The 21,572-nt window shown below is 49.4% G+C and overlaps 1 protein-coding gene and 1 pseudogene across 2 annotated transcripts in view; both read left to right on the plus strand.

The window, feature by feature from the left end:
• ADPRHL1 (ADP-ribosylhydrolase like 1) overlaps window positions 1–7,663 on the plus strand; it is a 31,170-nt gene extending 23,507 nt beyond the window's left edge. Inside the window, exon 8 of the mRNA XM_080928425.1 lies at window positions 624–7,663. Coding sequence (XP_080784551.1) covers window positions 624–4,695 — 4,072 coding nt within the window. The 3' untranslated portion in view covers window positions 4,696–7,663. The remainder of the gene's footprint in view (window positions 1–623) is intronic.
• A 5,848-nt stretch (window positions 7,664–13,511) lies between these two features.
• On the plus strand, window positions 13,512–15,615 carry LOC308429934 (large ribosomal subunit protein uL24-like; annotated as a pseudogene). Its single transcript has 2 exons — window positions 13,512–14,060; window positions 15,545–15,615. The product of its transcript is annotated as a large ribosomal subunit protein uL24-like (transcript).
• The last annotated feature ends 5,957 nt before the right edge of the window (window positions 15,616–21,572 follow it).

Consider the following 21,572-nt stretch of genomic DNA (forward strand, 5'->3'; position numbering starts at 1 on the left):
GGACGTGGCTGTCCTTTAATACTCCTACTTAATATGTCAGCTCTTTGAACGCACATGCCCCAGGCTTGCAGAGCCTCCCTCAGAGTGCTCAGGACCAGCACCAGTCCGAAGGACAGATAGGTCCTGACTCCTGAGAATGAGCCGCAGGGGTCCTAGTCAGGGTCACCATTGCTGCAACGAAACACCATGACCACAGCAACTTGGGAGGGAAAGGGTTTAACTGGCTTACACTTCCACATCATAGTCCATCATTGGAGGAATTAAGGACAGCAGCTCAAACAGAACAGAAACCTGGAGGCAGGAGCTGATGTAGAGGCCATGGAGGGGTGCTTCATACTGGCTTGCTCCTTGTGGCTTGCTCTGTCTGCTTTTCTGTAGAACCCAGGACCACAGCCCAGGGACAGCACCACCCACAATGGATTGGACCCTCTCCCATCAATTGGTAGTTAAGAAAATGCCCCACTGGTTTGCCTGTCATCTTATAGAGGTTTTTCTCTTGAGGTTCCTTCCTATCAGATGACTTTAACCTGTGTCAAGTCGACATTAAATCAGGATAATAGTGAGCTTATGTAAATGAATGAAACCCATGACTGCCGTGGGCTTTGATTTTTGTTTTCCTGCAGTTCTGAGAGCAGCAGGGTTGGCTTCGAGAAGACAGCCATGATGGATGCACAGATGCTGAAGAAGAGGATCGGCAAGACGTGCGACGAGGCAGTCCGCATCATCCTCAACAGCCTCCTGCTTTATGTCTTGGACCGTGCAGATGGGCCCCAGAAGGCGGAAGACAGGACACACAGGGCCAACCGCCCCTCCCCACTGCAGGAGGTAGGCCAAAGACCCACACGGTTCCAGCTTCTACAGGCTAAGTTCATGGGCAGTGGCCGGGAGCCCCACCTCAAGAAGACCCGGGACGTGGGCCGGCTGATCTCTAAAGATAAGCAAGGACCTGGTAGGAGTTTTGTAAATGCCACAATCAACAAACTCCTGGAAAAGACCAAGGAAGGGGGCAGAAGTGCCAGTCAGAGGACCCCAGTCAATGAGAAACCCCGGTGGAGCCCCTCCAGTGGGAAGAGCACTGTGAAAAACATCCTGAAGAAGTTCCTGGTTGCTGAAGAGAAGGCTAAGGAGAAGGAAGCAGGCGAGAAGTCCCCTGCCCAGCGGCCTGGAGCTGCCAGGGGCCTCCTGCCAAGAATCGTGGGCCGGAGCTCCATCCTCTCCAAGCTGAGGGAAAGATTCGAACAGAACAGCTGCCTGTACTCTGAGGCTGGTGTGCTACCCCTGCACAGGGAGGGGCTGAAGAGCAAGAGCCTGCAGAAGAGGAAAGTGCACAGGCCACAAGTGCGGGTACTCCACGTGGCCACCATGGCTACCAGCTGTACCAGAATTCCCCCGGCCCAGTTTCTGGCCTGCACAGCTGAACCCCTGCCAGCCCTCAGCATCGCCACCATCGTCTGCGGCCCCCAGAGCTGGTTGTCCCATTGTGCAAAACTCAGTCACTCGGAGTGCCGGCGCCGGCCCACTGAGGGGACCATCATGTTCTCAGACTCAGAAAACCTGGAGCCTGTTGGAAACAAAGCACAAGGCCTTGTGAGTGAGGAACACAAGGAACATCCCATGTCCTCAGTGCCCCAGGCGGTGGCTGATGTGGACAGTCACATGGCTTTGAACATGGGTTTCTCCGGCACGTCTACCAAAAGCCATGTTCTACCTGGCCATGTACCAGTGTTGTCCCCACTTGGTCTGGACAGCCCTGGAATTACTGGGCCAGTCGGAAGGGACAGAACAGAGGAGCCCAATACACAAGAGGCAGCAGCTGATGCCCAGGAAGTGATGGATAATTTAAGAGGGGCCCCTGAAATCACCATGACTCTGTGCACCTCTGAGGATGAAGATGAAAGGACACCCTCGGGCGTGGAAAGAGAGCCCTTCTTTGCCATCCAGAGGCACGTGCCGGAACAGGAGGCCATGACTCAGCTCCCCCTCCTGGCTCCCCCAGCAGTCCAGGCTGAGCGGAGAACACAGCCAGCCATCAGACCTCCACAAATAACAGTGCAGCTTCCCATTGTCCACGAGATGCCAGCCTCTCCTTGTCTCAAAGGCAAAGGTTCTCCAGTTGTGAGAAGAGAGGTCGTGGCTGAAAATGAACAGGCGGCATCTTCCACTGTGGCTGAAGACAGGAGGGGTCCCCGAGACTCGACAATGCAGAGTCAACCCTGTGAGTTGCCCGTGAGTCACCAGACTGCAGCTCAGCATGGAATCCAGGAAGATCTAAGAGATGGCGCCCATGTGGGCAGTGATGCCTCACAGAGGTTCCTAACACCAAGTCCTTCCAAGATGTTTTCTGATGGAACAGAGGAAAACAAGAGCTCTGAGGAGTCACATGACCCCAGGAATGGTAGTGGTGATAGCCCCTTGACGCACCCCACTGCTGGGAGAAGCTATGGAGTGGGCACCCGCTTGGCCACTGACCTCCAGAAAGGGACATCCAACATGGTGCCAGTGCCAATCCAGGACTGCATAAGGCCTGGTGGTTCTATACCACTGGGGAAGAACATCCAGTTTGGACAAGAAGAGTTCCAAGGGTCTCTGAACAAGTCAGCTCAACCACCAAGCATCGTTCAGGAAAACATCAGCCATGATTTGGACAACAGCCAATCCACATTAAACAATCAGCCTACTGCAAGTATCAAAGCCTCTGGGAAGGTGACAGGGACTGTCACTGATCTCACAATATCACAGCTGAGGAGTACTCAGCACCCTGAACTCAAGATAACAGCATTGCCAACTGGTACTCAGGACACTGAACTCAAGGTAACGCCACATACAGGTGATGCCAGGGAGCCTGAATACAAGACAGTGCCACAGACAAGTGCCCAAGATGTTGGACACAAGCAAATGTCACGGGCAAGTGGTACCAAGAACAATGCACACAGGATCACACTACAGCCACATGTTTCCCAGGATGGGGAACCCAACATAACACCACACGTTAGTGGTTCCCAGGACCCTAAACACAAGATAACACTGTGGCCAAGCAGTGACCAGAATATTGACCACAAGACAACACAGCAAGATAGGACCCAAGACACTAAACTAACGACACTGCAGCCAGGTGGTGCCCAGGACTCTGAACACAAGACAGTGTCACAGGCAAGTGACACTGAAGATGCTGGACACAAAACAACCGCACGGGCAGGTGGTACCCAAAACACAAGACAGGAGGCATCACAGCCAGGTAGTGTCCGGGACACTAAATACAAGATAATGACGCAAGCAAGTGGTACCCCAGACACTGAGCACAAGGTGACTGCACAGGTTAGTGATGCCCAGGGTGGAGAAGAAAGCCCTGAAAAGAAGACAGCCCCATGGTCAGGAAGTGTCCAGGACTATAAAGACAAGATAACACAAGGACCCCACAACCATCCTTCTTTGGTATCAAGTAGGTCCTCAAAGCATGAGAGGACAGCCACTGAAGGAAGCATCGTCTCAGACAACCTGGTGCAGAGCCATCTCCTAATGTCGGCTGCCCCAGCCATTTGGCCACAAGAAGCTGTGGATTCCTGCCTGGTGCCTATTAAGTGTGTTTCAAGTGAGCCAGGGAACAAAATTGCAACAGTGGAAAGAGAACATCCCTGCAAAAGCACAGCATCCCCAGAGCCACAAAGGAAGCCAGCAGAGTATCTGGACCACTCACCACTGCCCTCTGTGGGCCCACAGGCACTGGGCAGAAAGCATCCTGAGAAAGAACACCTCTCTGGTGCAGCAAACTCCCCTATAAGGCCAGCCACAAAGGGAGAGACCAGGCAGGTAGAGATAGCCCACGGTCCAGAGCCTCCTGTCCCCACCCAGAAGGCAGAGCCTAGGTCTGTCCCCCAGGTGAAAACCTTGGGAGGTAAAGCCAAAGAGAGTCTGCCAATACAGGTGGACATGGGCGGACCACCAAGACACCTCGGATTAGAGGAAACTGGAACAGGACATGTACAGTTACACCAGACTGGACAGTCAGATGTGCTGTGTGTGGCAGGTCCTCAGGCGTGGGCGTCTCAGGACCTAGTAGTGAATGAAAAGACACCAGTGGAAGAGACTCCCTGTCAGCACAGGGACAGGGCTCAGGAGCAACCCTCAAGACCACTGGAGAGGCTGGGAAGGAACCCAACTCAAGAAGACAGCCTCCAGTCTGGCAAGAATCTAGCTACCCCCGAATACCCTACGAAGCCTTGTGGCTTGGCCATGCAGAAACAGACCCAGAGTCAGGGTCAGGTCAGCCACCCAGTACCTCAGGCCTGGGGACAGCCCAACAGCACGGCCGAAGGAGTGCTGACTACCAGTACAAGTTGGGTGCCTCCCAGACCGGGCCCCACATTTGGCGGTCAGCAAAGCCTAGGTACCCAGAAGCTGCCCCAAGAGAGCCAGACTCTGGCTAGTAGCAGGACCACAGTTGGCTCCCTGGAGAACACACATGACACTTCCTGGCTCACATCTAACTCTGGGGGCCACCCACTCTTCCACTCCTTTGCCCAGGTTGGGCCTCCAAGCTCCCCTAGGGAAGAGGAGAGCCTATCAGACTGTAAGCTTCCCAGGTCGGTGCACTTCGCCAAGTATCGTGCCCAAAGCTTTCGGGACCAGAAGGCCTTCGATCTGTCCTTCCGGCCCACAGTCCTCAGGGCTACTGACACCTTTGAGCCTCCAAAGTGAGAGCTCACCTCAAGCCAACATGTCTGTCCCTAACGGAACATGACTTTAAGCATCCCCTGCCCCAAGAGAATGTAGACACTAGTGTCTCTCATTTCTTCTCTCTTCACAAGAACTGGTCCTGGGGATGCATACAGGTGGTGCTTACACATGTTAGAGGCATCTGTGAGACCTCTGTAGATGAGGAAGATGTTAGCTATCCAAGGCTGCTGGCTGCAGCCCATTGCTTTCCCAGGCCCTTGTGATGTCAGCCCAGCACTGTGACTTGGAGGACACGGAGCACTCACTCCTGTCTTGGCAGAAGAGAGATCAGAGTCATGGGCTGCCCTTTCTATGTCCTCTGGCCCTCTGCCCCCCAGAGCTTCCCAACCATGTCCTGGACTACTCCCCAAAGTCAGTGCCTGTGACCTATGACCTGAACCTTGCATATGTGCAATGTTTGCCTAAGACATGTCCCACCCCATACGCTGGTATCAGAGTCTTGCTGATCACAGCAAGCCGTGGGGTCACAGACTGGCTTGTCTCCTCAGCAGACATCAGGAAAGAACCACAAGGAGCCACAGGAGGCTTTCCCAACACTGAGCTGGGGCACAGAACTCCATGCATGCTTTTGTTTAGCACTGGGTGATGGTTAAATGGTTAAAACAGTCATTTCTACTGTCTCTGTGACTGCCAGTCCCCCACCCCCACCCCAGTGGATTCACGAGGCAGCTCTCCCATCCTGCTGTTGGTCAAGTTGCATAGGGTTCCAGTTGTTTCCAGCTGCTGGCTGCATTTCTGTCTGGGGCATTTGCTGTCCTGGGACACACAAGGACGGTGATAGTCGGCCACTGTACCTCGGCTCAGGACAGTCTCCATTAACGACTCACACTGTCTCCTATAATCTAGACCAAGCTGGACCCCTCTGGGAAGACTACACCTCTTCAAGCCCTGGCCATCATGGCACCTGACCTGTGAGGAAGCTCCACAGACCACAGAAGAGCTGAGGTGGTGATTAACAACCCAGCACGCTCCCCTTTGGGTGATTCCCTCTCAGAAAAAATGGCAATCTGCCCTTTGGAGACTTGCTGTTTGGTTATGTTTGGAATCCCCCCCCCCCAAACACCCTGCCTGCTCTAGAGACTGGCTCTTTATTCTCTGGGACTTCCTTTGTTTTTCAACTCAAATATTCATAACAAGAATGTCCTGTCCCGAGGGCTGGAGAGATGGCTCAGAGGTTAAGAGCACCTACTACTCTTCCAGAGGTCCTGAGTTCAATTCCCAGCAACCACATGGTGGCTCACAACCATCTGTAATGGGGTCTGATGCCTTCTTCTGGTGTGTGTGAAGAAGGTGACAGTGTACTCATATATACATAAAATAAATAAATCTTAAACAAAACAAAACAAAACAACAACAACAACAAAAAAAAAAAAACGGGGCATGGCAAGAAGAAAAAATGAGTCCTGTCCTATCCCAGATGAAGCTGACTATGGGTGGTCTCACTCCGGCTCAGGGACAACTGAGTGGTCAAATAGGCCACTTCTCAGGAACCTGAGGCCCCGATAAAGCAGGAAGCACAAGGCCTTTGTGTGTTCAGCACAGGTGAACTAGGTGCTCCCTCTGTAGGGGGCAGTGCTTCTCACCCTTTACAAGAGCCTTTGCTGAAGTCACAGAGGGTGTACGAATCTCCTGAACACGGCAATGTTTCCTTGTTTCCCATGTTGTACCCGTGGGGCCATTCCCTGTATCCTGGGGTTCTATGGAGACAGACACCGAAGGTGTTTGTTTTTCAAACTCAGCCAATATTGGGGGACATGGAGCTATGGGATGCAATGATTTTCTACCCTACCCAGAGTTGCTATAAAGCCAGCTTCTAGGGACTATGAGACGGGAGGGCCATCCCAGCAGAGGCCACAGACCTCCTTAGGCCTCTCAGGCATTATCAGCAACATCGCCTCATACCAGCAGCGTGGGAAAGCCGCTCTAACCACTGAGACACCCAGGTATGGCTAACTCCCCCCAGGCAGGTGCAAAACCAATCTACTTGTTTTCTTTCTTTACATACTTTTATCCACAAAGGATGCGAGATGACGTTTGATCAGAAGCATGAAGACACACACAGAGGAGATTATAAAAATTATTAAAATGCTCATTGGAAACCCCTTTAAAGGGGCGCCAGTAGGAGGACCCTGCTGAAGTTTTGCCGTTTTGTTTTCTAAGATGGAGTACTTCTGCAAACAACTTTTAAACAGACCTAAACATTGTAAGGAGCCAGCAAGTGAGGACCACCTGCTGCTCCTGCCTGGTCACACAGTAGGACCTTTGCAGGTAGAACATAAGGTCAGCCTGTCCCTGTACACATGCACAACCACTGTGAAGTCGCCTGTGCCTCGAGGCTGAGGGAGGCACAGTTCAGCCCAGTGTTCAGGAAGGCTGTAAGCAATTAAACACAGCTTTAATTGAAATGAGAGCAAGTCCCTACTGTAATGTCTAAACTCAGTCCCAGAGAGCTCACCAGTGTCTGTCAGGCAGACCAGTGTCCTGTGGGCAGAGACCCTCAGCACTCCCAGGTAGAAACAATTAATGCCCAAGGTGGTGTGCAGACCACCCCCCAAGATCCACATAAACCATTTATTGCAGCTCCGAACTCATCGGACCAGTTAAGACTCTGCTACCCACTCACTCACTTGGGTCTTGCTGCTGCAGGCTTTCTAGGCACCGCCCACAGACAGCCTGTGAGTAAGCCATTCCTGAGTCCTGTGTGTCTGCCAGCACTGTAAGACACGCCCTTGGGACTGTCACTTTCAGAATTGTGCAGGGACAATAGCACTTACTCTTTTAATCAAAGATCTCACTTCTGTTTTAGTTATGTTATGGTTACCTGTTGGGTTCTGTTTCTCTGTTTCTTTGTATATAAAAACTCTAAAATGGATTAGTCAAAAAAATTTTTTTGCTATATTGTTTCCTTTGAATGTGCACTAACTTTGAATAGCTGGAATTTTGTAAAAGGAAATAAAATATATTTCCCATTACAAATCTCTTATGTCTGTGGGGAACAAGATCTTCATTCTAAGAAATTTGAGACTAGAGGAAGTGAATTAAGCTCTGTAGAAAAGGACACAGACATACAGAAAAGGCAAAAAAAAAAAAAAAAAAAAATGACAGGCATGTATCCGCACAAGACTGTTGGTTTTTTTTTAAGTCCCTGATCATGATAATTTCCTGTCCCCTTTCCCCTGTACTTCTACATGTGCTGGTACCCCAGGGAATTATAGGGTTCTGAGACAAGCAGGCACCAGCCAGAGAGTGAGGGGCCTCCTGCTGATCTATGATGCCTTCTCCTGTGACTATAATATGGCGTCCTCCGGCCTCCTTTGGAGTACTCAAAGCAGCTGGTGCTGCATAAGAGAAGCCCAGCTGAGTATGCAGCAGGCACTATTTCCCTAAACATAGCCAGGACACCAGGGGAAAGTCTGACAACTAGGGGGCAGGACCACTCAACATCAAAGGGAGAACCTACAATGAAGATGTATCATCAACAGTTTTATCAGCAACATTGTACATCATCTAACAACTCTTTCTGTCCGGGTTAGCTCCTAGCCAGAGAGGGACAGGTTCTTCTAGTATGTGTCAAGGCCGCACCTAGGAGGATTGCTGCTTCACTGGCGATACAATGTGGCAAGACGTCTAAGTAGCCTAGGATACTCTAGCAGACAGGACAGAAAAGGAGTGAGAGAATCACAGTAGGCACAGCCTACTGAACTCCTCCCTCCCTCCCTCCCTCCCTCCCTTCCTCCTTCCCTCCTTCCCTCCAAGACAGTCGGCAGTCAGTCTCTGCCTATGATAAAGTACAAAGGGGAGGACCCTTCACTCGGAAAGAGAAGGGAGTCTGTCCCAGGGATGGGGAGCCCTTCCCTTTAGTGAAGAGCTTGGCAGCACCCAGGGAGCAGAGGACCCAGCTGAGGCCAGAGCTTGGGATAATTTGGGAACTGCTAGTCCAGAGGAAAGTCCCATCACTGAGCCTTGACCCAAACTTTCTATATGTTTTCATTTTGAAAGTTTTTTTCACCTTCTTGTTTTTTTTAAATTAATATTGGTGTTCTGCCTGCATGTATGTCTGTGTGAGGATGTCAGCCCCTCACCCCTGTAACTGGAATTACAGACAGTTGAGACAGCCATGTGGGTGCTGGGAGTTGAACTCCTGCATCCTTTGGAAGAGTAGCCAGTGCTCTTAACCACTAAACTGACTCTCCAGCCTTAGTTTTGAAAACTCTTATTGGAAGTCTTTATACTTTTCTAAACATTATGAAGACACGCCGCGGAATGTTCATGTGTCAGTCTACTGAATTATATGGTCATTTGTTATGATTTAGCTAATTCCATGATAACAATCAGTAATCAGTTTCTGATAGAGCTTTTTTTTTTTTCTTTGTTGAGACAGGACTTCTCTTTGTAGCCCTGGCTGTTCTGGAACTCACACTGTGGACCAGACTGACCTTGAACTCACAGATATCTTCCTTCCTCTGCCTTTGCCTCCTTAGTGCTAGGATTAAAGGCATGCGCATGTACCACCACTGTTAGGCATGGACCTTACTCAATGTATCCAAAAGCCCATCGCTAGAAGGAATATAACTTACCATAACATCCACGTGTGGACTCCTGCTAAGAAAGTGTTGAGACACTTCCCCTACCAGCACAGAGGACTGCAGTGTGCCTTTGTGCAGAGGGTGTTTGGCACCATTTTGCTGAGGGCTATTTCGATGGTTCAGTCCCAGTGACACTAAGGGAGTGGGAAGTCCCCTCCCCTCTGCCTACCCCTGCGACTTTCCCCCAAGTCCCCAGGCTCTCCACATCTGGATTCTCTTCTCTGAGCTGGAGACTGGACGTTGTGAGGCCCAGGAGGCCTTGATGGATGAGAGTGCCTGTCCAGTTTTCTGTGATTCTTTCAGTGACTCTTGATTCACAGATGCCACCAGAGGGCACTGCTAACCTCCAGATGGCAGCATTGGCTGGGCTACAGAGTACAGCTGCAATTGTGCAAACAGCTGCTACCGCTGTCGGGGCCTGGTGGCTTTACCAGACTACAGCTGAGATCAATGGGGGGAGGGGCAGGGCACACACATTCACAGTATGTCTACGGTCAGTATTTTTCAGTGCAGGTCCCTGAAAGCAGGCCGACTCCTTTTCTGATGACAGTGCTGTCCGGGTCTCTGGCCCCTTCCCTATGCACTGGAAGGTCATTGCCTGGGTTTCTAGGGAGATGGTGTGAGACCTAGAACTCTAAACGAGACACTGTGCATTTAGCACTAAACAGTGCTGGGCACAGCGCCTACTGGTGTAGCTGTGGCAGGCATTGGGCCTTCCACGCCCTGGCCTGATGTTGTCTTTTAGGAAGAAGGTACTTCCTGTCCCCAGCCCCCCCCCCCACATGGCCCCTGGAGAAGATGGGAGCATTGTGATTTTGTTTGGCCATGAGAGGATGGAGAAGCACTCTCTTTTAGTCACTTCTTCCTGTTCTCAGTCAGGGCTCCTCAGTGCCCCTAAGAGTTCGGTGGAAAACCACAGGATGAGGTGAACCTACCACAGATGAAGCAGGTGGCAGAAAATAGTTGTCTGCGGTCCTTCTGTGGTCAGAAACCACTGAGCCCCCAGTGAGCAGGTATCACGAGGCAGCTGGAGGAACGAGGAGAAGAACAGCCAAGCTCAGATATGCTAGGTCACGGTGACCCCTCCTCAATGGTCAGAGGGCTCCTGTATGTGTGCTGGGAAGTAACAGCAAACATCCAGTCCACCGTGTGACCCTCCCCATCCCCCCACCCCCAACACAGCCTCTTACTCCTTCTCTGGAGTCTTTGCCACCAGAGGTTCTGACTGGGAGAAAACTGGGGAAAGGCGATTTGTGAGCGTCTTTGCTCTTGAACTCCTCTGGAGCAGCCGAGTCTAGACCCAGATTCACCTGAGTGGAGGTTTGTAAGTGGGGAGCCCTGAGGGTTCCTGGTGGTGACGGCTGTGATCATGGTGGATCTCCTTACCAGCACCGGCAGGGTCACAAGCCTTTGCTCTTTAGGTGACGATGTTGGCCTCCTGGACTCTAGCCCGCAGTGCTTGAAGCCCAAACATAGCCCCCCTCAATAAAAACAAGCCCAGAAAAGAAAAGTAAAGAAAAAGAGAAGGGAAGGGAAGGGAAGAGAGGAGGAAGAGTTTGCCTCCTGGGACCAACATTCCTGTGTGTAAGGAAGATATAGATACATTGGGAGCAAAAAGTTACAAGAAATGCACACACACACACACACACACACACACACACACACACACACACTCCTCAAAGTCATGTGGGGATCTGAGGATAAAGGGATGGGAAAGTAAACCAAGTAGGTTCTGGTAAGGCTGAAGAATGTCTCTGGGACTTCAACAGTGATGCCCGGCACAGCCTCAGTGATGGCAGGAACAACAGCACCCAGTGGATAGGACGTTGATGTTCACAGCTGCCCTTGAAAAATCTCCGTGTGACTACCACCCATGAGGAATTCTGGGGTGGTGGCAGACAGCTGGGCATTGGAAAGGTCCATTGCTCTGAGGCTCACACAGCAAAGCCACTGCAAACTGGAAACATCAAGTGGGTGAATTTTTGTATATAGGGGTCATATTTCTATACTGTTAGGAGACTGTGAGAATTTACCAGAATTAAAAGGCAGTGTTCTTGGGCTGGAGAGATGGCTCAGCGGTTAAGAGCATTGACTGCTCTTCCAGAGGTCCTGAGTTCAATTCCCAGCAACCACATGGTGGCTCACAACCATCTTTAATGGGATCTGATGCCCTCTTCTGGTGTGTCTGAAGACAGCTACAGTGTGCTCACATACGTTAAAAAATATCTTAAAGGCAGACTATGTAAGACATGATTCAGCGGTTAAGAACATTTGCTGCTCTTGCAGAGGACCTGGGTTCAGTTCCCAGCACCCACATGGTGCCTCACAACTGTCTCTAACTTCATTTGTGCACATATACGTACATCAAAACATTCATAAAAGAAAAATAAAAGTCTCAGACACAGTAGGCAGCAATAAGTAACAAAATGGATTACAAGTGAAAAATGCAAACATAAACATACACAGAAACACAAACAGCACAGAGAGACACACACACAGAGAGACACACAGAGACACACACAGAGAGGCAGAGAGCAAAGTCCAGGGAGAAAGACTCCCTGCAAATCAGAGAGGACAATGATACTCCTGGGGTGATCTGGGTCTTTTACATTGTTCTGTTGTTTTAGTAGCACAGGGCAAATTCCCCTCCCCTGGTCAGTTTAAACAAAGAAAGGGGGCAGATAGGCCCACAGCTTTGGGTAAACATGTTTAGGACAGGCCTTGTACATATCAGACCAGGCTGGACCAGTCTGCTAAAGAATCCCTGCCTCCCCAGCCCACACAGCACCCCCAGGCCTTTTTGTCTCAGGTCAGGAGAGCAGGAAAGAGGCAGGAAGTTTACCATCTTGATTGTCCCTCTGTGATCCTTTCCCATCCGTGTGGTGATTTTTAGCTTCTGCTCCCTCAAAAGGAGAGAACTGACCCCCAAAAGTTGTTCCTTGACCTCTCACACATTGTACATGGTGACCCCCAACAAATAAACAAAAAATAAATATAATTTAAATATTAAATATAAAAGTATGCTTGTCTTCAATGACTCTGATAGAAGAAAATCAAAGTATTTTATTTGCATAGTCAGAGCTCTTCTGAGTCACTGAGCCCCTTGGGGACACTCCTCACAGTGTCCTCTGGTGGAGGTTTCTTCCGCAGACCCTGACCTACCAAACCCGAGCTTGTCCAATAACTCAGAAGAAAAGGGTCAGCCGGCCTGCATCTGGTGAAGCTCCTGAGACAAAAGTAACAAAACTGTTCACTTTGAGGCAAAAGTAACAAAACCGCGTTCACACTCTGGGACCTACCACTCCCATCACCCTTGGCAACAAATGATGAGGGAAATAAAAGGACACAGAGGAGAGTGAGCAGGGTTCTGTCACAGGAGGCACCTGGATGGACAGATGGACAGCACACAGGAGTGGCAGAGCTGGCTGCAGAGGACGGTGGAGCCAGAGGCAGAGCTGCTGTGTGGGAAGAAGGATGCTCAGCTATGGAGCCTTGAGTCCAGATTCGGAGGATCCGGGCTGTGTTTCTACTCTGTCAGCTCCAAACGGTGTGGGCTGGGAGGAGGCTCACCAGCTAGAGTACTGCTCAGTGGTGGGGACTGGAGGTCGGAACCCAGCACCCATGTGGAGGGGCTCATAACTTGAGCTCCAAGCAATCTGATGCCTTTTTCTGTTCTCCTCAGAGATCTACGTCACATTATCTCACACACATGCGCAAATAAATCTGTTTTTAAAAATAAAACAAGGGGCTGGAGAGATAGCTCAGTGGTTAAGAGCACCAACTGCTCTTCCAGAGGTACTGAGTTCAAATCTCAGCAACCATATGGTGGCTCACAACCATCTGTAATGGGATCTGATGCCCTCTTCTGGTGTGTCTGAAGACAACGACAGTGTACTTATATATAATAAATAAATCTTGTTTTTAAAAAAAATAATAAAATAAAACAAACATACAGGGGTGCAGCCCTGACACTGGTGGACAGAGTTCAGTAGGGGTGGGAGAGGCTGGGAGCAGATGCTGTTTTTTCCCTATGCTTGGGGACAGCTGTAAGGCTTTGGCTTCAGGAGTGGCAGGGGTGGAACTGGCTGTTGATAAATGTCAACAGCTTCTAAAAATAAACAGGCCAGAGTCCAGGTGCTCAGAACTCATGTACTCTCCACTGGAGTGCAGGCTGCCCCTTAAGGGCAGCGAGCTGCTTGCTTTGACCTATATCAAGAAGTCAGTCGTTTCCTTTTGCGGCCATCGCTTGATCGCAAGCCGCCAAGATGAAGTTCAATCCCTTCGTGACTTCTGACAGAAGCAAGAACCACAAACGGCCTTTCAGTGCACCTTCTCACATTCGGAGGAAGATCATGTCTTTCCCTCTTTCCAAAGAACTGAAATAGAAGTATGACGTTCAGTCTGTGACCATTTGAAAGGATAATGAGGTTCAGTTGTTCGAAGACACTACAAAGGCCAGCAGATTGGTGAAGCGGTCCTAGTGTGCAGGAAGAAATACGTCATCTACATTGAACGTTCAGCGAAAGAAGGCTAATGGCACAACTGTCCATGTGGGCGTCCACCCCAGCAAGGTCACCAGGCTAAAGCTGGACAAGGACCACAAGAAGATCCTGCAGAGGAAAGCCAAGTCCAGACAAGTAGGGAGGGAGAAGAGCAAATACAAGGAAGAAACGATGGAGAAGATGCAGGAGCAGAGACATCTCTTGATCTCTTGCACAGCTTTCATTAAAGACTGCTTAAGTAAAAAAAAGAAAAAAGAAGCAAAACAAAACCACAAACAAACAACAGGCTGCTACTCAACAAACAGCCACGCTGCATTGTATTTTTAGGACACACCAGTCCCAAGATTATGTTCCAGACACTAATGCACAGGACATGGCTGGCTATGGGTGCATGCTTGTGATCCCAGCAACCAAGAGTCTGGAGCAGAAGACTCTCCAAAAGTTTGAGGCCAGCCAGGGCTACGTAGCGAGGTCCTGCTTCCAAACTCAACAGACGGTATGGGCAGGTGAGATGGTTCATGAGAAGCCCCTGCAGTCAAGTCTGACTACCTGAGTTCAGAGAGCTGTCTCCTAGGAGCTGCCCTCTGACTTCCATGTGTGTGTGCACGTGCACCTGTGCATGTGTATGTTCACACTCTTGCACAATAAGTAACAAATGAATATAAAACAAACAAACAAAACCAAATCAGGTAAATGGGCAGGAGTAGGTGTAAATACTGGTTAACCAAAAATAAGCATGTTTGAAATGCCACAAGAACACCTGGTATTTTCTCTGCAAGTCAAAAACTATTAAATTAAACAGAAGCTAAGTAGAGAAAAAAGGGCAGGCATGCAGCTGGCTGCTCTGGCAAGGAGACCGGGGTGTGGCAGGGGGAGCTGCATTCTCTGTTGGGGAGGAGCCTCTTGAAGAGCAGGTGACTTCTTCAAGGAACAGGGTGAGGCCAATGCTTCCGCATTTTCTGGAGGCTTGAGACCACCCAGGATTCTGTTAAACCCACTAGGACATAGACCCAACCCTGGGAGAAACCCAAAACCTTTCTCAATGCCTCCTTAGGGCATTTTCAAGGCTGCTAAATACCGCAGCCTATTTGGTTTCATATCTAAGTATCTCACAAGTAGTATTTCCTTCCATCTCCAAAAGTGCTTAGTCACTGTTCAGCCGCAGGGCAAGAAAGCCTGAGGCACTGTTGTCCAAACAGGAATTGCCAAGGCTGGCTGCTCACACCCAGAAGGTGGCAGTCAAAGCCTGCTCCTTAAATTATCTTTTTAAGAATTATTTATTTTATGTATATGAGTACACCGTTGCTTTCTTCAGACACACCAGAAGAGGACATCAGATAGTTGTGAGCCACCATGTGGTTGCTGGGAATTGAACTCAGGACCTCTGGAAGAGCAGTCAGTGCTCTTAACCGCTGAGCCATCTCTCCAGTCCCTCCTCTAATTCTTTTTCACTTTTAGAGATATAGACACACAATGTGGTCATGAACTCCCATAGAGCTCAGGCTGGCCTCAAATTCATAATCCTCCTGCCTCTGCATCCCTAGTCCACACATAAACTACCATGGCCAGCTACACCTAATCTGTTTTAACATTTCATTATTACTGTGTGTGCACATGTGTGTGCTCATGTGAGTATGGGTATACTTGTGTCACTGTGTGTGTGTGAAGGTCGGAGGACCATTTTCAAGAGTTGATTTTCTTCCTCCACTGTTTTTCAAGCAGATTCTAGCATGGAGTGCGCTCCAGGTAAGCTGGCCCAAGAGCTCATGTCTTCATCTTTCACCTTGACATAGAGGTGCTGATGTTGCAGATGTCAGCCATTTTATCTGGCTTATTACAGGCTTTGGGGATGGAACTCAGCTCATGCGGTTGTATGCGAACATGTTTCCTTTCTTTTCTTTTTCTTTTTCTTTTTTTTTTTTTTAAACGTCCTGAGCCTACTTCCTGGCTCCATTTTAATTTCTATTGTTTTATTTAATTTTGAGACAGGACCTCCTATCTAAGACCCAGGCTGGCCTCAAACTCATACCAAATCAAAACCAAAACACTTTCTTTCTCTCCCTGTCTAACAAGATAAGGGATGTTTATTTCGGAGACAAATGTGAGTGACCATGGCCATGGGACAGAGAGTTAATTTACCCTACATTCTGAGTTACAGTGTGTTAGCAGTTTTATAAAGTTTCTCTAGTAACAGAACAAATAAATAAAATCATAAAAATAAATCAAGGTACTTTCCAAATACATTGGGGGGAGCATCAGAGAGGCTGGTTACAGGAAAATGGAGAACTTCAGGTTTGGACTGGTTCTTGGTGACCTCCGGGTCCTCCATCTCTGTCAGGTGGCTTCCAGATCTGTTAGGGGGGATTAAAGGCAGCCTGAGATAAGTTGGCTCTGAACTTGTGACATTCCAACTTCTCTGTATCCACCGACTGTTCCCATCTGTTAATCGGCCTTGCAGAAGGTTCCGTTTGAAAAAGCAGCTTCCTCCTGTGAAATTTCATCCATATTCACTACGTAGCTGGGGCCGTCTGCAAGACCGAACCCTCCTGCTTCCACCTTCCACATGCAGATTCTGTCTGGTCTTTGAAAGGAGAGAGAAATACATCCTAGAGAGAGGGTACGTGGGCTAACATTCATCTGCTCCAGACTCTTGAGTGTCTCATGATGAATGAATGTGATGTCCGGACTACCAACTCAGTACCCATTTCACGGGTAAACGTATTTAGGGGTGTTGTTTTATACATATTCTCTACCAGCATGAACTCAGTACAAACGAGAGGAAGAAACATCAGAATCATATGATCACAAGGGTATTTTGCAACTTAAAAAAAAAAAACACACATGATATGGGGGGGGGGTTCTGTGATCAGGATGTAAAATGAATAAATACATTTTTAAAAAGCAGGTAATCCCCAAGAACTGTCAGAACCTAAATGAGACAGACATTAATTTACACAAATTGTAGGGGAAAAAAAAGAAACAATAACGTCCAGTTATCCTGAAGCCACAGGAGGAGATACAAGGTTTGTGGTGGAAATATTTGGATGATAGTCCTTCCACTTGGCCACCAGGGCAATGTGTTTTTCCTTTGGCTTGGGTGGCAGGGCTGTGGTCTGTCTGGTCATGCTGTCCAGAGGTAGAGAACCCCAGTGATCCAAGAGTGGACCAGGGTCTTCCTTCCCCTAAGGAATTTCAATAGGTTGTCTGCCTCATTAACAGGAAGAACTCTCTTTTTCTTTTCCTCCCCCTCCTCCTCTCCCTCATTCTCCCCTCCCCCTCCTCTCCCTCCTTTCTTTTCCTTCTCCTCCTCTTGAGACAAGGTCTTACTCAGACTCCTCTCAAACTAGCAGTTCCCCTGCCTCTGGCTCCCAAGTCATGAGATTAGCAGCTTCAGGGACGTTTTTCTCCAGTCCCTCTCAAGGGCTCTCAAGATGCTCTCAAGGCATTTAGCTCAGGGGAAGAATACTGTAAAAAAACAGTGTGGTGTCTTTAAAAGGGACAGATGCTTGTCCCCCTACCCCCTACACGGAGATAATCAGGCCACATGAGGCTGATGGGAGTAGACTCTGGCTACATGATTGGGATAAACTTTGGGCCAGTAGGTTATCAGGCACATTCTGCACATGCGTGGTAATGTCAGATTGGAACCTATTATTTTATGTGACTCACACACACTTACTCTGCTTTACAAGCTGCATTTGGAGCCAGTTCCCTGCTTTATGATGACCCTTTCAGGGTCCATCCAGGGAACAGGCAGGTCTGGATCCACCCACCTTCCCCAAACCCCACCCATTCACGACCCTAAAACTATTCTCTTTCTGTAAAGTTCTCCAGGATACAATCTCAGGGGAAGGGCTGCCGGGCTCCGGAAGTGCCTTCTGCATCTGGTCAGGTGAGGAATCCTCTAAGTTTGGAGAGTTCAGGATCTCACAGGGATGAAGTCACCAGCTCAAAGGCCTGGGGACCCGAGGCTAGCCACACTGCCACCCTCCTTTTACTCCCGTGATCCAAGTGACCTGCTGAAGTCACACTCACAGATGTGGCTGAGCTAAGCCAGCCTATCCTAGGACCCAGTGGCTAGCATAAAGTGGTTGCCTAGAAGGGCCCTATTTAGACCCCTACTTAGGTCCTATTTAGTCCTCACCCAAACTAAGAAGTAGTTGAGGTGAGGCCCCAAGTTCTGCCAGGATCTGAAGATTCAGGGTTTTGCTCGTTTGTTTTCTTTTGTTTTTGAGACAAGGTCTTACTCTGCAGCACTTGCTGGAACTCAGTATGTAGATCAATAGACCAAAATGGCCCAGAACTCACAGACTTACCTCGGGACTCATAAAAGCCAGTATTAAAGTCATACACAATTTGGACATTTTCTGGGGTCACTGGGGTCCTCCTCTATGTAGATCCATTCATCCCTTATTCATGGCTCTATGCTGCCTCACTGCCCTGGACACAGCCATAACTCTCTGAGCTCTTCGCAGAGAAAAGTGTGCACTGTGCCCCTAGGTCCTCAGGACGGCAGCATGTGCCAGGAGGGGTTCTGCCTCACTTCTACATTAGGAAGCTGTCCAGGGCACAGGGCTGGGATGAAAGCCAGGGGTTTGTTCCAAGAGGAGGGATGGAAAATTTCAAATACAGACAAAAGTCTCCCTAGAGGCTTGCCCAGCCACAGAGGGTGTTATAATTCTCCTTTTTATTTAGCTGAAGGGTTTTGTGGTTTTGTCTGTCTGTCTGTCCTAGTGCTGGGAGTCATAGGTAAATGTTCTACCACTGGGCTCAGCCCCACTGCCAGCCTCAGCCCCCGCTTGGTTGGAATATCTTTAAGGCCACGTGCAGACTCTATGTTCTTGTCAGATTGCTCAAGAGCCTGCCAAATGCACCGATGCCGAGAACTGACTGACGGAGCTGGGGTGGTAAGAGGTAAACTTACACAAGAAAAGAGCAGTGTGTCGGAGCTCTAGTCATCCTGGCTGTAAGGTCACAGGTCACGGGAGGGACAGAGAGGGGAGGGACAGAGAGCTTTCCTGTTAGAATCAGAAGAACGAGTGTGGCATTGGGTGAAGGGCTGGGGAGAGTACTTACTCCCTGGAGGGGCCCTGCTCAGGGCAGGGTAAAGGTGAGAGACAGAGACAAGAGGATCAGCAAAGACACCTGTGTAAGCTTTATGAAGCAGAGGGTGGGGCTGGAGGACCTACATCTGGCCTGTCACAGGAGCCATGGTTAGTTGAATCCATAGTACATAGGCAAGGAGCTGTTTCCTATAGCACAAATCAGAGGTATTCATTATCCATCTGCTTCCCAAGCTAAAGGGGGTAGATAAAGTCCAACAAATCATGTTTTAATAAAAATAATTAGATGATGAGGGAAGAAGGAATCGTGTCCCCACCCACAGCTGAAGAGCCAGCTGCTGGCTTAGGGAGGAGGGAGAGTCAGTCTCTTTATGGGTGTGGCCCTTAGGTTAGTCATACTCTGATCATGGCCCACACCCATGAGTGGGCAGGACAAAATAGTCTCAGGGGGCACAAAAAAAAAAAGGGTGAAGGCAGGAGCAATGGATCAGCAGTAGAAAGCTCTTGCTGCTATTGCAAAGGACCTGGGTTCTGTTGCCAGATCCACATGGTGGCTCACAACTATTTGTAATGTCACTTCTAGGGGATGCAGGCCTGTCTTCTGGCCTACAGGGGCACCTGCAGCCTGACAGAGTTTCAGACACTTTGCTCCGTAATTTCTGTGAGGAAAATGTAGACAGCCCACCCCCACTTACCTGATCTGAAAGTTCTGAAAAGAATGGTGCATAAGCTTCAAGCAGCCCCAGGAACTCTACCCCCAGCTCCCATCTGCTAAGGAGAGTGTGTGGTGGTTTGAATGCTGATGCCACCTCCAGAGGCTCATGTATTTGAATGCTTGGTCCCCAGTTGGTGGAACTGTTTAGGAAGGATTAGGATGTGTGTCCTTGTTGGAGGAGATGTTCTGGTGGGTTCTGAGGTTTCAGAAGCCAAGGCCATTTCTAGTTAGTTTTCTGCTCCCATTTGTGGATGAAATGTGAAGACCCAGCTACTGCTCCAGTGCCATGCCTGCCTGCCTTCAAACATGCTCCCCACCATGATGGTCATGGACTCTAGTCCTCTGAACTTATAAGCACCAATACACTCTTTCTTATATAAGTCGCCTTGACCATGGTGTCTCTTCACAACAATAGAAATGCAATTAAGATGGGGGTGTGGGGGAAGGGATCAGGCACCACGGAGCTGATGATGTCTGGCTGGCCACCTAGGTAGTTGGTACCGATGACATGTCAGTGGATTCAGCTGTTGCTATCTTTATTCATCCACATCAATGCCCCATCTGCTCTTCTTGGCTAGGTCTGAGGGAGTAGCCTCAGAAATGCTTAACTCCTGAAGTAAGGCTAGATTTTTCTCAGACCCTGGGTCCTTGTGCTGAGTTTGCACTGTCTAGTGATGCCTGCCCAAGACTTTAGAGTGGCTTCCTCAGAAGGTAGCTTAGGACTGTAAGGGTATGGATGACGCATTGTGGGCCACTGTGGGTCAGGCTATGTTAAAGTACGTGGTGAGGCAGGTATGCAGAGAGAAAGGCTGCTTACCCAGAGGCACTCAGCCTTTAGGTTTCTTAGTCCCATCGGGGAGCTTGGTGAGATAAGATGACCATACTTGAACTTCTGCTGGAACCTTCTATCTCCACTCTCCACTCTTCCTACAGGGAAGCTGTTCTTATCGAGCTAACTCTGGCTAGCGCCAATGTCCCACCCTATGATCATGTCTGACCACAAAACTCTCACAGTGGAGAGCATGCCTTCATTCTCAAGTTTAAGTGTAGGCCCATGGATGTTTCCCAGTCTGCATGAGAGCCACAGGCCAGGACCACGTGGGATTCCCAAGCTCCACCAACAGAAGGGCAGGAGTCACAGAGAGAGGGATGTTGGAGATGCCGTTTGGGGCTAGGGTGCCAGACAGAGGTGGGAGCTGGGCATGGGAAAGGGGCAAGAGGTGGGTGACGCTGACCTTGCAAATGTCTCTTTTACTAGTTTTGGTTGCCTGTCTTAGGGAAAGAAGGAACAGAAAACAGGCTTGAGAGGTAGAGGAGGGAGGATCTCTGTGATTTCAAGGCCAGCCTGGTCTACATAGTGAATTCCAAGATAGAAAACTACATAGAGAGACCTGGTCTCAAAAAGCCAAACAAACAAACAAACAAATAAATAAATAAGAAGGAAAAGGAGGGGCAAGTATGGAGGAGGCCCCCTGCTAAACAGCACCCCAGCTCCGTGTGGCCAGACCAAGGGGAAAGTCATGTATAGAAAGAACGCAGTCCTGTCTGTGGTCTTAGTCCCCATGGGGAAAAGGCCAAGGCCAGAGCACTGGCAGGACTGGGCTGTCCATCCTGAGAGAAAGGACATTTGGAGTTAAAAAACCATCCACTGTTGGGCTGAGCTGATCTCTCCAAGTCTTTCCCAGAGGTGACAAGCACTCCGGGTGACTGTGGGAACTGGAGTTTGGGTTCTACCACTACATTTCATCCAGTGTCAGAGGGAAGCTCTAGTGTGCAGCTCGAACTGGATTTCCAGAATCATTTTTTGTGTTCTAAGAGAAAGATGGGGCTAGATATGGTGGCACATGCCTTGAATCCCAGCACTCAGGTGTGTGTGTGTGTGTGTGTGTGTGTGTGTGTGTGTGTGTGTGTGAGAGAGAGAGAGAGAGAGAGAGAGAGAGAGAGAGAGAGAGAGACAGACAGACAGACAGAC

This window comes from Micromys minutus, assembly GCF_963924665.1.
Source record: "Micromys minutus genome assembly, chromosome: 14".
Lineage (NCBI taxonomy): Eukaryota > Metazoa > Chordata > Mammalia > Rodentia > Muridae > Micromys > Micromys minutus.